The sequence below is a fragment of the Lissotriton helveticus genome, chromosome 12 (genome assembly GCF_964261635.1).
Source record: "Lissotriton helveticus chromosome 12, aLisHel1.1, whole genome shotgun sequence".
NCBI lineage: Eukaryota > Metazoa > Chordata > Amphibia > Caudata > Salamandridae > Lissotriton > Lissotriton helveticus.
In genome coordinates this window covers 248,277,682-248,295,432 of record NC_136073.1, presented here as the reverse complement: position 1 = coordinate 248,295,432, position 17,751 = coordinate 248,277,682, and the positions used below count along the sequence as shown (strand labels likewise).

Genomic DNA, 17,751 nt, shown 5'->3' with positions numbered 1-17,751 from the left:
CACTTGGAATACTTGGAAAACAGGTCAAAACCTTCCAACATCCGTATCAAAGGGGTTCCTCTTCAGTTGGATCCAGGGAAGCAGTGGACTTGGTGGTGCGGCTCTTTCGACAGGCGACACATGCATTAGGGGACAAGGACATACCTCTAGACCGTACGCATATAGCCAGAGGCCCGTCAGCTAGGCCGGGTGGACCACAGGAAATTCTTATCTGTCTACACTCCTACAAACAGAAGGAAATCTCTCCCCACTTACCCTCCAGAGACGGAATGTTTTGTGACCGGCCACAACATTCCTGTGGGAGAAAGGAATTTGCTATAAGTGAGGACACCCCTTTTGACTGAACTTCGCATGGAACCAAGAAACCCACATGGTTCGCACGTAGGAAGAGTCGCAATCGGTGCTGGTCTTCAACTCGGCCCCTGATGGAGAGAACGACCCCACACAGCAAAAATCTGTGATACAGCTGGGGAGCAGATTGAGATGTCAGCGTCGGAATGGGAAGGAAATATTACCGAAGTCCTTGGATGCCGAAAGCCTCAGGGAGAGGGAGGCTCTCTTGCGCCATCTCTAGCAACGTGAGGATATGTCAGATGTTGTGGGTTCATAGTTCTCTGCAGGGCTGTCCCAGTAATACATGTCTCTGCCCCACTGAAGTGGCAGCTGGGAGGCTCCATTTGCTGTAGCCTTGCCTGGTGAGGACCCCTTTTCCATCCTCATTCCTGGGACGTGGAGATGGCTGGACGTTTGACAGATGGGCCCTCCTTGATTGGTGATACTCTCTCCCAGATTTGGAAATTTGCAAGTGATGTTGATTTACCTGTTATTGTTACACCTCTCTAGGGTTTTCAATTCTCCCTCCGTCCCGCCCACTGGAGGATGCCCACCACCTATCCCTGGGGTTTGACTGTGTGCCAGCATTCCATCTCTTTATTGCCCTTTACCGAAGACACCTTTATGTGCCTTCCTAGAGTTACACCAAGTGATTCGGAGCACACAACCTCCCCTCTGTGGGGACGACCCCTTTTGTTGTGAACGTGTGCCTCTCTGGGCTGGGGTGCTTTTTTGGCCACTTCAGGTCTGCCTGGCCTAGTTCTGGATTGAAGCTGCAAAGGATATCTAATGCTTCATTTACAACACACCCCTGGGACTGCCCTTATGCTCTGGGTTCGGAGGGCCCTGCCTTTTCTTCTTAATCGACAGCCCCTTTCTTTCTGTCTCAACATGTCTATCATGCTGTTTGCATCTCGTCTCTGCTTTAGGGACAGCTGGTATCCCACCCTCTAATCAACTACAAGTTATTGCACACCTGCACAGTAAACCTGTTAAGATATTAAGCCTCAATGTCCTTGGCCGCGGATGAAATAGGAATGGCAGCAATGTCGGATCACTTACCCCTCACCCTCTCCTTGAGACTGCCTGGGGGTCCGCCCTCTCACAGGTTGTGGAGTCTGAATCACAGACTGCTCACATACAACTCCTATGTGGTGAAAGTACGGAGGTCCATACAGGATTTCCTGGACTCTAACTTTGATGAATCTATGCCGGTAGCACTGCTGTGGGACACATTAAAGTCTGTACTCTGGGGACAGATTATCGCTATTGCGGCTAGGCTCAATAGGGACAGGAAGGTTAAGACGGAGCGACCAGAGAACATGCTCAGGGAACTGGAGGGGCTCCACCTACGCCTGGGTTCCATTCAAGCTGGGCGCCAGGTCACTATGGCCCCAAAGCAGCTGAAGGCACTGCGCGTAGACAGGGTGGAATATGCCCTCCTGCGTATAAGGCAGAGGTATTATGAGGGAGGCAACAAGGCTGGTAGATTGCTTGCACACAGACTCCAGGCCCAGGTGGCTTAACGACGGGTTCTGGAACTTGAGAGTCTGGATGGGGAAGGGCTGCAAACCAATGACCTTATAGCTGGTGAATTTGAGCGGTTTTATTAAGCACTTTACAACCCAGAGACACTTGATGAAGCGGCAGCAGTTGGTTATATTGTGCAGACTTGGGTGACCCCGCTCTCAGATGTTGAAACAGCAAAATTGGATGCTGATATTAGCCCCAAGGAGGTTCCCCGTGCTATTCAGAAATTCCACACTGGCAGAGCCCAAGGCAAGGACGGCCTTAGCTCTGAATTTTACAAAATGGTCGAGCCCTCCCTCCCCCCTTTGCTTTCCTGTCAATATAATCCGTTCAGTGTTACTGGGTGCCTTACTCACTCTATGCAGACAGCTGCAATTGCGGTTCTTACAAAGGCAGGTAAGGACCGAAGAGATGTGCGTCATACCAGCCTATCTCTTTGTTAAATATGTCGATCTAAACATTTTTCCTAGCATGTTTGCTTCCCGCCTAACGCCGTATATGCAAGGTCTCATTGACCCAGACGAGTCCGGGTTTATCCCTGAGAGGGGCTGAAGAGATGGAACTAGGTGACTTTGCCACTACCTTGACAAAACAAAATGCTCCCAGATACCCGCCTTGCTCCTGTCCAAAGACGCAGAAAAGGCCTTTGACAGGGTACACTGACCTTACTTGCAAGCAGTGCTAGTTAGATTTGAGCGGGGGGAGGATTCCAAAGCTGGATAAGTGCAACTACACCACAAGTGAGAAAAGTCATTGTGAATGGAATCTCATTCTGCCCCTTTAAGATCTCACAGGGAACCCGATAAGGATGACCCTTGTCTCCTTGATTATTTGTGCTCTACATGGAGCCTTTCGCAGAGCAGATCAGTCAGCACACCGACATCTCTGGAATCTGCATGGGAGTCAGGGAACCCAAAATATCGCTCCATGCCGACGATGTACTGCTGATTTAGATACCGCTGTTCACATCCTTGCCCTCTTCTACAGGAAATGGTGGATTTCGGGGTGGTGTCCAGATTTAAGGCCAATCTGAGGAAAACACAAGCCCTAAGCCGGACTATCCCCAGGGACGACCAAGCACGTCTTGACTGATATGATTCTTTTTACCTGTGCGAATGAAGGGGTGACGTATCTGGAACCCCGGATTTTTGCCACACCTGAACGAACGTCTCAAGAAAACTATGCTGCCCAACTCACTATGACGAATTCTGAACTCTCGACCTGGAAAAAGTATACCTTGTCCTGGCTGGGCAGACTAGTGGCGGTCAAAATGACTTCATTCCCACGGATTGTATATGTCATGCAGACATTACCACTGCAGCCCCCTCCATCGGTCCTGCTGAAGCTACAGTACCTCATTGGAGATTTTGTGTGGGATTGCTCGGCCCAGCACCAGACGTCTCTTAAACAGAAGAACGGTGGGTTGGGTGTACCCCACTTGGAAAGGTATTATCAGGCGGCCGAACTGCATTATATGATAGAATAGTACAGAACAGCATCTGAAAAACATTTGTGCTTCATTGACCACATAGTTGCTGGGATACACATATGGAAAGTGCCCTGACTGCCCAAGAAACACCACCCTGCAGGGGTGTATATTTCCCCTCTCACTGGGCCGAAAATGGGGGTATGGGACAAAGTATAAGTAGAGAGACACCTTTTCACGCTGACATTACCCTTGACCCCATTCATCGGCCAACCAGAATTCCCCCCGGCACTGAAGGGAGGTGGCTATATTAAGTGGCAGGAAGCCAACTGAAAGAGACTGAGGGACCTCTTTGACGCAGAGGGAGTAATAGACTTTATCCCAGCTTCAGGCTGGGAATGCATTACCTCAGGACACTTACTGGCAATACATCGCACAAGGACATTGGGTCACACAAGCCCATGTAAGCCACATGCTAGCCATACACTGACTGATTTTGAAAAATGGTTTGTCACTCACCACTCTGACAGATGCTTACTCTCTGACATAGATTCCTTCCTCACTACACCTAATCACTGTTGCAGCATAGGTGGGAGTCTGAATGAGAGCGTGAATTCCGTTAAAGAATGGCAGGACATCATCCACAGAGCCAGGGCCTCCTCATGCAGTACATATGGCAAAGAAATGTTCCTTCAAAATGGCCATTATTGGTACTACACTCAGGGCCGGGTGGTCCACTGGAAGACCGGGGGAGATCCACGGTGCGGTTGTCTGTGTGGACAGGAGGGCACTCTTAACGCATTTGCTGGGGCACTGCCCAAATATCCAGCAATTCTGGGAGACTGTATTGTCCTCTTAGATCCTGCAGCGGAAGAGCCAATACCTTGGCTTTAGGGTGGCCAAGCAGACCCTTTTATACCTTTGGGGCACTGATCAGATTTCGACACAGCTGGATTGGTTACATAAATTGTGGAACTTGTGGGTAGGGAGAAGCTGACAGCCAGTGTTGCACACACATTACCATGCTTTGGCAAAAAATGGACTGCACCATCAGATTCCTAGAGACAGAGTTAGTCGAATTGTCATGTCCAATATACTTGTGTGCGCTTCACCTCACCCAGGTATTTCAAACAAAGGCGTAATCCATCCAACATTGGCACCTATGGCACTGCTGCAAGCATAACACAGCTTTCCGAGGGTGTCTTTTAGTTTAGTCTGTTGAGTGCCCTTCTTCTCTTTCCTATTTTTCTATCACTTTTTTCTACTTCTTTCTCCTTTTGTTCTCCCTTCCATTTCTATAACGGTTATTATTCCCCACCATGGATGCAGGTGGCGGCTGTTCTCTTCACATCAATAAAAACATTTTTTTTTAAAACAAACCATCAAGCTAACTAGTTCTGAGAAACAAATTTAAGTATGCTGAGTGGCCAAAAACTGCTACCAAAGGTTTGCAAATTATTCGTATTCAGATTTGTACACCGCATAGCTACCCAACCAAGGGTTTCCCATTGTTACGTCACAGAAAAGGTACCCAGAGACACAACAGGGACGACTACTAATGTCAAAGTTTAACAAGCATTTGCAAAGGAGGTCTCACATTTGCCAGATTTTAGCTAAATGACAAGCTAAATGACAATGCCTTTTATTTATGTGTTAAAAAGCGCAATAATAAAAGGAATTGTCATTTACAATACCAATAGTTAAAAGTTTTGAAAATGCTAGCCCACTTGGATTGCAACTACTTGTTAATACAAGAGAACCAGATTTACCTAAAAAAATATTGTACATTCAACACCTCTAGATGTACACTCAAGCACCAGTGCCAGTGTATGAAATCTGTAACTTACAATCATTCTCACAAGTACACCTGGAAAATTTAGCCTGTCGCAGCTTTCATCCCTAACTACTTGAAATATTTTGTGACATTTGCTATTTTCCAAATCCGAAGTTATACGCAAAGTACAAACGCAGGGGAAATTTATGCCAATGTGCAAATGTATGCCTTTTCTCATTATTGTTTTTCTCCATGGGGTAAGCATTTCCCCAAAGGAGAAACCCCACTCATGTACCCCATAGAAAAAACTTGCAGTAATTCGTCGACACTACAGAGTGGCCAACTACTCTACATGTCCCACGTTAGAGCCAGCCCTGTGCAGCAGAGGAGCACTGTGGTTTTATTAGCCCACGATTCGTCATCTCTCACCCGCTCTCTCGCCACACCACGTTATTCCAGCAAAATCATAAGCTGGAACACTGCAGCAAGTTTATGGCTTAACTATGCAAATTTCAAGGAATGGCTTTTTTTCTCAGTTCCCTCTTCGGGTAGAGGTGAAATGTGTGGGGGCAGTTACTATTAAAGTGAAAGACTGCATAGAGCACTCCATATACAAGAAGCATCTGCCATTGTCCCACGAGTGCTGTATGGACATGCTGCAAGTACAAGAAGGATTAGTTACTTACCTGTAATCCTAGTTCTCTTCCAGGGGTATACTCATTAAAGTCATAAGCACTGAATATTCCCCGCCCATGAGCGGGAACCTGGAACACATAATAAAATATATATATATATGTGTGTAAATATATAACAATAGTACATAGTACTAAACAAATTATACACATATATATGTATAAACCAATAATATGCAGCCCAACATAACCCATAGGCTAATAAAGCCATCATTACATATTTTCTGCAGTATGAAAATAAACTATATAAACAATGCAATAAACAGGCATGAGCCTAAAAAGCATTTCATAATCAGCAAAAAACCTTTTATTTTCATCAAAGAATTTGTAATAAAAGGCAATTAGCCTAAGAAGGCTGCATACAGAAAAACTATCCCTGTACAGAAAATCAGATTGACACCTCGCCTTTAAGGCCTCAGAGAATCTGAACACTTTGCCTTTAAGGCCACCAGGGGAACTCTGTTCCCATCATGCACCACTGGTGACAGTTAGGTCAGTTCTTTTGTATTGTACAGTAAACTTAGCAGGTATCTGCATCCAGAAATACAATATCACTATATTCAAAAAACCATAAAGCTACTGCTCGCCCGGGGAGGCGGGAGGGTGCTTATGACTTTAATGAGGATACCCCTGGAAGAGAACTAGGATTACAGGTAAGTAACTAATCCTTCTCTTCCAGGGGATACTCTTTAATAGTCATAAGCACTGAATAGAGTAGCAAGCTCATACCCACAAGACGCGGGCGAACAGAAAAAATAATAACAACAGCTTTAACACACAGATCTCAGCTAGAATTAGCAAATACATTTCTGAGAGATGCTTGCCCAACTTGTGCATCTGCCTGTGTGTCTGAGTCAAGACAATAATGGTGAGTAAAAGTATGCACTGAACGCCAAGTAGCTGCCTTACAGATTTCTGCCATAGAAACATTTCTAATTAGAGCTGTGGTGGAAGCTTTTCCTCTTGTAGAATGCGTCTTTGGTCTTCCTGACAAAGACCTATTTGACAACTGATAAGCTAGAAGAATACAATAAACAATCCATCTAGAAATGGACCTCTTAGATGCTGCAGAGCCTGTATTAATAGGACCATAGTTAATGAACAAACGGTCTGACTGTCTCAAAGTCTTTGTTCTGTCCAAGTAAAACTTAAGGACCCTCTTCAGATCTAAGGAGTGAAGAGCCCTTTCAGCAGGACCGGTAGGATTTGGGAAAAAAGTAGGCAAGGTTATGGCCTGATTAATATGAAAATCTGACACTACCTTGGGCAGAAAAGCAGGATGCGTCCTGAGTACCACTCTATTAGAATGAAACACAGTGAACGGTTCTTTGCAACACAGAGCCCGAATCTCGCTCACTCTACGAGCAGAAGTAATGGCTACCAGGAACGCTACCTTCCAAGTTAAGTGTTGCAAGGAAGTCTTATGTATAGGTTCAAAAGGAGCACTCATTAACTTAGTTAACACCACATTAAGCTCCCAAGGTGGAGAAGGTGACCTGACTAGCGGATACACCGTACTCAAACCTTCCAGAAAATCCTTCACTACAGGCATCCTAAAGAAGGAGGTCTGAGTAGGTGATTTTCTGTAGGCTGTGATCGCAGCAAGGTGGACTTTAATAGAATTTAATTGAAGACCAGATCTTGCTAAATGTAAGAGATAAGGCAAAATGACCTGTTCCTGACCATGGATAGGATCAAAACCATTACTCTCACACCACAGAAAAAATCGTTTCCATTTAAATTCATAGGATTTCCTTGTAGAAGGCCGCTTCGCCTCCTTAAGGATGTGCATACAGTCAGGATTCAACTGCAAGTGTCCATACTGGATCACTTCAGGAGCCATGCTGCCAGGCGTAGGGAGGACAGATTTGGGTGGAACACTCTCCCCTTCTGCTTGAACAGAAGATCCGGGCGACACGGCAATCTCCTGTGTGGCACTTCCGACAGTTGAAGGAGATCTGGAAACCACCATTGGCGTGGCCACTCGGGGGCAATCAGAATCATCCTGGAGTCGGTTTTGTACATCCTGTTGATATCAACGGGGTCGGTGGAAAAGCGCACAGTAAGTTCTGACACCAGTCTATCAAAGGGCATTCCCTTGAGACCCGTTCTGGGGAAACCTGGACGCGAAGACGGGGCATTTTGCATTTTCCGCGTCTGCGAACAGATCGATATCTGGTGTTCCCCATGCCTGGAAAATACTGTTTGTGACTTCCTCGTTGAGAACCCAATCGTGAGCCTCGACGAAGTCTCTGCTTAGGAAATCCGCCTGCGAGTTGAGGGTTCCCGGCAGATGCACAGCTGTTATCGACAAGTCTCTCGCTAGTAACCAATTCCAGATGGTCTGGGCTTCTATGGATAGAGTCCTGGACTGGGTACCCCCCTGCTTGTTTAAATAATACATTGTAGTTGTATTGTCTGTTTGCACCAGGCGGGACCGAGACTGGAATGATGGAAACAGGGAATTGAGGGCTAGATGAACCGCCCGTAGCTCCAGCAGGTTGATGTGATAGCCCTTCTCGGAGTCGGACCATAGCCCTTGTACTTGCAGAGGGCCCATATGAGCATCCCAACCCTGGAGTGAAGCGTCTGTGATCAGAGTTTGAACAGGAGGATCTTAATGAAATGGAACACCTCTCATCAAGTGTGATCTCTTCATCCACCACCTGATGGAGTCCTTGGCGGACTGATGAAGAAGAATTCGATCCTCCCAGCACCCCGTCCTCTGTCTCCACTGATCCTCTAGACACTATTGCAGAGGACGCATGTGCAATCTTGCGTTTGGAACTATGAAGAAGCACGATGCCATGGATCCCAGAAGAGAAGATACTTGACGAACTGTCGGATAAGTGGATTGACGAAGAAGTTGACACTTTGACCTGATTGATAGCCACCTCTCCTCCGAAGGACACACATTTTCACTTTCTGTGTCCAGAAGAGCTCCCAGCTAGAGGATCCGCTGAGTCGGGTTCATAATCGATTTCTTGAAATTGACCTGGAGACCCAACTTGTGCATGAGATGAAGGCATATGGACAGATGATCTTCCAACAGAGATGGGGACGAACTTTTTAGGAGCCAGTCGTCCAAGTAAGGATAAATGAAAATTCTCTGTTTCCGAAGGAAGGCAGCAACCACCGCCATACACTTGGAAAACGTTAGGGGAGCTGACTTTAGCACGAATGGAAGTACTGCATACTGGTAGTGATGAACAGACACTTGAAACATGAGAAATTTGCGATGCCTTTTGGAGATTGGAACATGAAAATATGCATCCTTCAGGTCGATGGAACACATCCAGTCCCCCTGCTGTAACTGGGGGAATATTTGATGGAGCGCTAACATTCGAAACTTCTCTTTTCAAATTAATCTGTTCAACAGTCTCAGATCCAGTATGGGCCTGAATTCTGCTTTGGGACCTTTACTTTTTCACCAGGAAAAAACGGGAGTACAGACCTTGGTTTCGCTGTGGACGAGAAACTTTCTCTATGGCTTTCTTGCACAGAAGGATGTTGGCTTCTTTTTGCAAAAGCTTTAGATTGTGATGAAACATTGTCTTCGGACTGATAATGGGAGGAGGTTTCTTGAATTTGAGGAGGTAGCCATTTTGGATAATGTCGATGACCCACCTGTCCTTTGTTAATCTTCTGCACTCGTCCAAGTATGACGCAATGCTTCCTCCTACCGGAGTGGACCATGGCTGTGGAGGAAGTTTCTTCTCATTGCTTCTGAGGCTGTTTTGCAGCAGAGGACTGTTGTCTGTTTCCTCCCCTGCCTCGCCCGGGTCTGCGCTGCTGAAACAGAGACCTCTGTTGGTTCTGGCCTTGATTTTGCGAAGACCAGTTCGACGTTTGCCCCCGTTGCTGAAACGACCTCTTGTTGTAAGGACGAAAATTACGACGGCGGAAGTCTTTCTTCTTCTCCAGGCCCACTGCCTTCAGAGTGTCCAGCTCCGACTTCATCTTGGCCATCTCATCATCCGCATGAGATCCAAATAATGTCGACCCGTGGAAGGGTAGGTTAACTATTTTCCTTTGGGCATCTGGCTTAAGACCCGTGAGACGCAGCCAAGCCGACCTTCTGGAGCATATGCCGTGGGCATAACCATGCGCTGCAAGATCCGCCGAATCCGCAGCCGCACTTATACTTTGATTTGCCACCAATCCACCTTCTTCAACAATCTCCAGGAAATCTTTCTGATCTTCCTTTGGAAGTTTATCCACAAACCTCGCCATAGAGTCCCATAACAGGCGATCATAGCGACCCAGCAAAGCCGCAGCACTGGCCACTCTCATGACAGAACCAGCTGTGTTACACATCCTTCGGCCCAAGGAATCCATATTTTTACTGTCTTTCTCCGGTGGAGCAGATGAGGCAGACGTAGCCGAATGGGCCTTCCTGGCTGCCGCCACTATGAGAGAATCTGGTGGTGGATCTGTGCGCAGGAAAAGGGGGTCTTGATCAGGTGCCTTATATTTTTTCGCAATTCTTGAGGGCCCTGATCCCACTGTCGCTGGCGTCAAGAATGTCTTCATCCAACAAACCGGGCACCAGTGGAAGAAGAGGCCTAGCAGAGGACTTATGATATAAAGTCTCAAATATGACAGACTACTTCACCTGAGGCACTGTCATAGTAATGTTGAATTTGCTAGCCCCACGACACAATACCTCATTGAAGGTTCCTAAATCATCCACAGGCGAAACCCTAGAGGGTGGCGTTGATGAGATCGTGGGCGAATAGTCTCTGTAAGAAGACCTTGTTGGAGAGGAAGAAGCAGGAGATCTATGTCTTCTCTCAGGGGTAGTAGACCGATGCCTACTGCGCTCCCTAGAGCGTGAACGCCTTCGCACTGGAGATCTGGATCTCCTTGGAGACCCACCAGCAGGTGGTCTCGAAGACTCCATAGCAAGTGATCTTTGATCAGGCCTTGGTTGCATCTTCCACAGACGGATGCTCTCTAGCCATCTTGGAGACATGCGTACAGGTGGTGTTTTACGCACCGGAGAGCCCTCCGGAGAAACCTGCACAATTTGTATTCCCATTGAAGAGGAAGAAGCAGGTGAGGAAGAACTCCGAATAGAATGCGGAGATCCAGAAGCTGGAGTCTGCATCTCTCTGGGAACCAACTGTCTTTCTCTTGACGCTGACTTCCTTGACGTCGAGTCAGAATGCGCCACCACTGAAGAATCTTGGTGTGGAGAGGCTCCAACCACTGGAGATATGTCCACAGATGCCCTTGACTGCAGGCCGTGTGACGCAGACCTTGGAGGGTCATCCAATACACTCGACGCCGACTCAGACCTCGACAAAGACCTATGAGAGGTCCGAGAGGCTGACCTAGAATGCCTCGACGCCGACCGTGACACAGGTGGCGGAGACCTCGACGTCGACTTCCTCAACATCGAACATTTTCTCTACGCCGACCGGACCTTCTCAAGCCTCGAGCCCGAAGCATGCCTCGACGTCGAACCATGGCCTCAACGTCGATCTGAATTTTTCTCTTGACGTCGAGCGCACTCTTGCTCTCGACGTCGAACGCCTTGCTCTTGACGTCGTCCTCACAGCAACCGACACAAGATGTCTCGACGTCGACAAGCTTCTCGACGGCGACCTCCGCTTCGACACCGACTTATGCCTCACCGGCGATGTCTTCGACGTCGATGCAGTTTTCTCTGGTCTTGACGTCGATCTAGGTTTCGACGCCGCACTTACTTTCTTCGAAGTCGACGGTTCCTGATACGCTTTTTCTTGCTTTTACCTTCAGGAGAAGCAGATCTTCGACGTTTTGACTGAGAAGAGGGCCTTCCAAATGAGAATACACTCTTTGCCCCCTTTTCACAACGTCTTTCTCTCTCCATAAGCCCCAAAAGCCGAACCTTTTCTCTTTCCTTCAAAGTTCTGCTGGAAAGCTTGAGGCAATGATAACATTTTTCCACATCATGTGTGAAAGGCAGACAAACCACACAAACAGAATGAGGATCTGTTTTGGACATCATCTTCCCACGGGAAGGACAATTATAGACTAAAGGTGGCATAACTGACTAAAATTTTTAAAAAGATTTAGTCAGAAAAGGTAGAAAAACACCACCAATAACCAATACTGTCAAAAAAGACAGGAAAAAAACAAATTCTGACTGAAAACAGTCAAATTCAGCCGAGCTCAAGTTCCAGGTTCCTCACAGAACAAGCCGGAAAAAAGAACTGACCTAACTGTCACCAGTGGTGCATGATGGGAACAGAGTTACCCTGGAGGCCTTAAAGGCAAAGTGTTCAGATTCTCTGAGGCCTTAAAGGCGAGGTGTCAGTCTGATTTTCTGTACAGGGATAGTTTTTCTGTATGCAGTCTTCTTAGGCTAATTGCCTTTTATTACAAATTCTTTGATGAAAATAAAAGGTTTTTTGCTGATTATGGAATGCTTTTTAGGCTCATGCCTGTTTATTGCATTGTTTATATCGTTTATTTTCATACTGCAGAAAATATGTAATGATGGCTTTATTAGCCTATGGGTTATGTTGGGCTGCATATTATTGGTTTATACATATATATGTGTATAATTTGTTTTGTACTATTGTTATATATTTACCCATATATATATATATATTTTATTATGTGTTCCGGGGTTCCCGCTCATGGGCGGAGATTATTCAGTGCTTATGACTATTAATGAGTATCCCTGAGAAGCAGCTGCCGTTGTCTCACATTATTTATTAACCCCTTGAACGTGGCTGGAATTCCCCAGTGGTGCGGACGAATTCCATGCGTGCGTGATTCGGATGGCTAGGGGGCATCCGACGCACATGCCCACCATGACGTTGGGCGGCCGGGGGCTCTCCGACGCATGGAAAGGGTTAAAGAAAATAGTGCTCACCGACGTATGAAGCAGAGCATGTAACAACACAAGTAAAAAGTCCAGTCATTATGGGAGGTTACAAATGCAGACAAGCCAGTACCAGGGAGGGAATACTAAGCCTATTCACGAATGAAAAGCAACGATTTTGCAAGGACAGTAACCAGAGACAATTGAAAAGATGGGCGGGAAATGGGCAGAGCTTCAATGCTATACCTCAATACTGCATACCTCACAGCACATGCGCTGCCCAGGCTTGACCTAATAACCAGGTTTCAAGCTTCCTGCAGAAGAAAAAGTGAGCAGCAGGCTCTCAAGTCAAGGGGGAAGAGAGTTCCACAACTATGGGCCTAAAAGGAAAAAGGTTCGGCCTCCTTATCTGGATCTCCTAACTTTAGGAACTACAGCGTTATCTAAATTACTTGAATGCAGAGCCAGCTAGGTGTGTGTGGCGACACCAAAGATCTGAGGTAGGAGGGGTTGTAGTTTGAAAGACATTTGTGCACATAGTACAGTGCTTTGAATTGAATGCGACGTTCAATGGTGAGCCAGTTGCAGTTTGCATAGCAGTGTGGCAGTGGAATGGTACTTGGGGGGGATGCAGGAGTCTTGCAGCTGCAATCTGCACAATCTGGAGCTGCCTGAGAAATTACTTCATGACCCCTAGATAAGGAATGTTTCCATAGTCAAGCCTTGAGATGTCAAAGGCCTGGATGACTGTTTGCTTGGCCGAGGACGGGAGACTTCCTAGAATTTGTTTGAGTCATCTCAAAATTCCGAAGCAGGAGGCAGCCACTTTGGTGATTTGGTGACTCATGGATAGATTCTCTGCCAGACCGACTCCTAAATTCTTGAATATTGGAACAGGGGTGGGTAAAGTACCCATCACTGCCAGGCCACAGATGCGGGTCACACAGGTGGGGAAGCCTGCCCAGCAATAAGACCTCAGTCTTTCCTCCATTTAACTTTAAGAAGTTCGTTTTCATTCAGGAGCAGACTTGTATGAGGCGGTTATTCAATGTCTCCTCGCTGTTGTTCTAGGATGAGAAGGAGATTGGAGTATCGTCAACATGCAGGAGGAGGGTGAGACCATACTTTACTACAATGTCCGCAAGTGGCATTATATATAAGTTAAAAAGGGTTAGGCTCAGAATGGACCCCTGGGTACCCCCAAAAGGTAGAGGGTGCAGCTTAAAGCAATGCTGATAGGTGTGGACTGACTTGGAAGACATGATTCCAGAGGAAGGTGGTCAGCCAGGACAGAGCTGTGTCCTGCAACTTATAGAGTAGAGTGTTGTGGTTCACCGTCCAACCGAATCAGTGCAGCGGTGCCACCATTGTCTATTTGTTGCCTTAGACATTTAGTTACTGCTAGTAGAGCGGACTCTGTACTATGGCTGGCTCTAAAACCCAATTGTGAAGGGGGAAGCAGGCCATTATGTTCTGTATACATTGTGAGTTGTTTGTTCACATGCTTTTCTAGGGCTTTAGATAGGGTAGACAAGAGGGATATCTGTCTATAATAAGACCAAGTAAATGGGTCTAGAATAGTTTTTTGAGTAAGGGCATGCCCATTGCATGTTTCCATGCCCTTTGGGACGATACCTTTGAGAAAGTGAGGCATTTAGAAGCTGTGTAAGCAAATCCATCGAGAATGGTTCAAGTTTGCCAAACACCAAAGGAGGACAAGGGTCAAGAGGTGAACTTGACTTAATGTAAGTGAGGAGGGATTTGAAGCGGGGGGCAGGAGCTGAAATGAGCTCAATGAGCAGGTCCTAGCAGGATGACCGTGTTGAGAGTTATGATCTAATATGGGGGAAGGAGTAACATGAATGTCTGCAGTTATAATCTGACGTAGGGGAGAAAGTGGCTAGAGTGTCTAGATACTTTTTTTCGAGAAAAAAGTGGCTAATTCGTCACTCTGGAACTGTGAGAGAGGGACAACCAGGGCTGTGTCTGCAGAGTCAGATAGTCTTTCAACAACTCGAAAGAGCATTTTCGGACAGTTTTGGGATGTGTTGATTTTATCAGAGACAAAACAAAGGTGGCTCTAGCTGTGTGGTAGGTTTTGTAAAAATCTTTTAGGGCCACCTAATACCCTGCTTTGTCATCTGCGCTATAGGATTTTTGTCAAGTTCTCTCAAGGGATTTGCAGAACTTTTTTTTGTGTGGTACCACTGAACAAGGGGGCCGGTGGGAGGTTTATCTGGTGCTTTTTGGTCATTACTGGGATTATAGAGTCAAGAACAGATTCAATCCACCTATCAATGAATCAGATTTGTTCATCTAGAAAAGTGGGTAAGGGTATTTGGCACAACCGGTGGAAGTGCTCAGACGAAATGACCTAGACCATGTATATCATTTACAAATTCCCTTGAAATCCCATAACCAAATATATTAAAAATATGTGTCTTGCTCATTTGGGAAAAAGGGATTACATACTCCTCAAAATAAACTCAGTTCATAGGATATTATAGTCATAAACCAAGAGTTTGAAATGTGCTATACATGGCTAGAAATACATCCATAACACTACTTCCTAAGGCACTGATCATGAACTCCTGCATTACATCTCAAGTGACAATGATGATGCAGTCCACGTGTATGTAGCACATCCAAGGTGTAACCGAAGTCTGTGCCTTCTATGCCTAATGTTCCTATACAAAAAGCACCGATGACCATGAAGCCTCCCCATGCATATAATATATGTGTGGCTTCAGGACAGATATCAAGGAAGCTCAGCGAAGGGACAAAAATGCACTTATGAAGATTTGGAAAAAACACTGGAAATTGTATTTGCTTGCAATAAAGGCAAACAGATTAAGTACAAAAGTGGTTAAGACAGCAAGAGCGCTGTCTAGAAAAGGGTTAAGGCTACGGACCTTGGAGGATAGGCTTAGTATATAAGCCTGGGGAATCTCTAATGACATCAAATGAACACTCAGCATTTACAATATACGCCTGTAAATTACACACAAAAAATTAACGCTGTCAAAAAGTGGTCACATTTGTGCAGACTTTATGGGATCTTTTTAAATTCAAACGCTCTTTAAAATAACGAAAACCTGTTACTAGCTATAAGAACATTAAATTGACAATATTTTTAAATTAGTCCGCTTTTTCACTCATCAACCATTGACAGTAATGGGGTGACCCTGTGTCCCTCAGAACCTGGGTCTACAGAAGGTTCAGTCGGATAAAGCAATTTCTTAGTATGCCTATACTCAATATGTTACAAGAAACACACTGAGAAAAGTATTTCATAGTTCAAACTTTTTATATACTATTCTTTTTGTATATGGCGGTCACATGAGTATTTCTTATCAACAAATAAACAAAAAAGGGGGATGACTTTTCATGAGTAGGGGACAAAAGTGACAAGGTGATGCCATACATGAAATATATAATAAGCAACAAGAAAATACAAAATTGTAAAATATAAAAATCAACGAGTAACTGTCCTTTAAAAAATTATAATTCAAGTATTCTCAAAGACCCTAGTACAAATCCTATTCCAATTTAGGGGTGAGGAAACTGAAGGACATGGGTTGGTGTAGAGCATCGACGTTTCGGCCCAAATGTGTGCATTATTGAACCAACGTCACAGCGGGTCTTCTTCAGGACAGTAAAAAGGAGGATAGCCAAGTGCAGTGGTTTTGGTTATCATATATTAAATCTTTTAAACAGCAAATTGAAACAATTTCAGCGGAATCCACCATCCGGTTGGACTCTTTGCTCAGAGGACGCTTGTTTAGAGGAGAGTCTCCCAAGCGAGACTACTCTGCGGTCATGGTTTAGGTATTGATAGATTCCATCATCCAAATTGTAATCTGTATGTTAGGGTAGCCGAAAAAGCTCAGAATGCTAATCCTGAAGGGCTATATGTTAATTATCCAGATTCACCATCCGGTTGAGATCTTCTTAACTATTCTTCAGTGAATGACACTGCATTGTCGTATTTTCACTCATCAACAACACACACAACTTTGGAAGCAGTGTCAACGCCCCAGTCTGACTTTCAAAGTAAAGTATAAATGAAGACATAACACAGACCTTAACAACTACAGTGTATACAAAATATTTAAAAATATTGCACATTAGTAATGACCCACTACATGGTGTCGCCTCTGGAGACCTCAGCTCCCTCCCCTCCCACCCATGACCCCCCCCCACCCCCCCCCCCCCAAAAAAATATGGGCACATCAGTGAGAATATGCTGGGGACGAAAAGAAAGGAGCAGAAAGGACCACAATATTTACACTACCTACATGAACATAATTCAAAGAAGAGCCCAGCAACTCCAAAATCTGCCTAGTAGAGTGACCAGCATCATGTTCACTCACAATTTCAAGCAAAAATGAAACACTTAAAACAATGCTTGGATTAATATCCCAACCACTTGCCCAGTTGGTTTTGGCAGCCATTAAGAAATACTTCTGCAAGGACCACAAGGGAAAAATAAGCCTTTGCAATGCAATAGGTCTCGCATTGGTGAGAGTTAAAGCTTTTAGCATTGTGAACGAAAATGCCTTTTATTTATGTGTTTTGAAAACCAACGCAAATAAAAGGCATTGTCATTTATAATGGCAATAGCTCAAATACTTGCAAATGCAAGACCTCGCACAAAGCATATTGAAAGGCAGGGGGTGGGGGGAAATGCTGTGGTTGGGGAGGATCCTGTGTTAAAGAGCGATTCTCACGACGAGCCGCGTGTAAAGAAAGGGGGCGACCACCATGAAAGTGAAAGGGCACCTGAATCTAGGAGAGATCTAATGCTTAAGAATTGTACATTAAGAAGGTGTTTTGAAATAGTAAACAATGAAGTACATAAAAAAAGAACATTACATCAGTGCAGCCTTTAGCTAGCACTTACAGAGAACAAATTGGACTGATTAGGTATTATAATAATTTCAGGCAAAATTTGAAATCTATGACGACACTCAGTGCTAGAATTAACACTTAAATCCAACCTGTTTTCTGGCCTCCGATAATCCAAACGGCTACTTCCACTGGTGAGACTGAACACTGGATGACATGCACACTCCAAACTGAAGAGCGCCCGCTCTGCAAATTATATGAACATCATAAGGGTGGGACAGAAGGGCAATCAGTAACTATGACATTATGAACTTATTTTAAGACATCAGCA

At 45.3% G+C, this 17,751-nt stretch overlaps 1 protein-coding gene across 1 annotated transcript in view; it reads right to left on the bottom strand.

Moving 5' to 3' along the window:
- The window catches only part of TCF25 (TCF25 ribosome quality control complex subunit), a 458,474-nt gene that overhangs the window by 238,959 nt on the left and 201,764 nt on the right, over positions 1-17,751 (bottom strand). Inside the window, exon 9 of the mRNA XM_078671033.1 lies at positions 17,573-17,666. Within this exon, the coding sequence (XP_078527159.1) occupies positions 17,573-17,666 (94 nt within the window). The remainder of the gene's footprint in view (positions 1-17,572; positions 17,667-17,751) is intronic.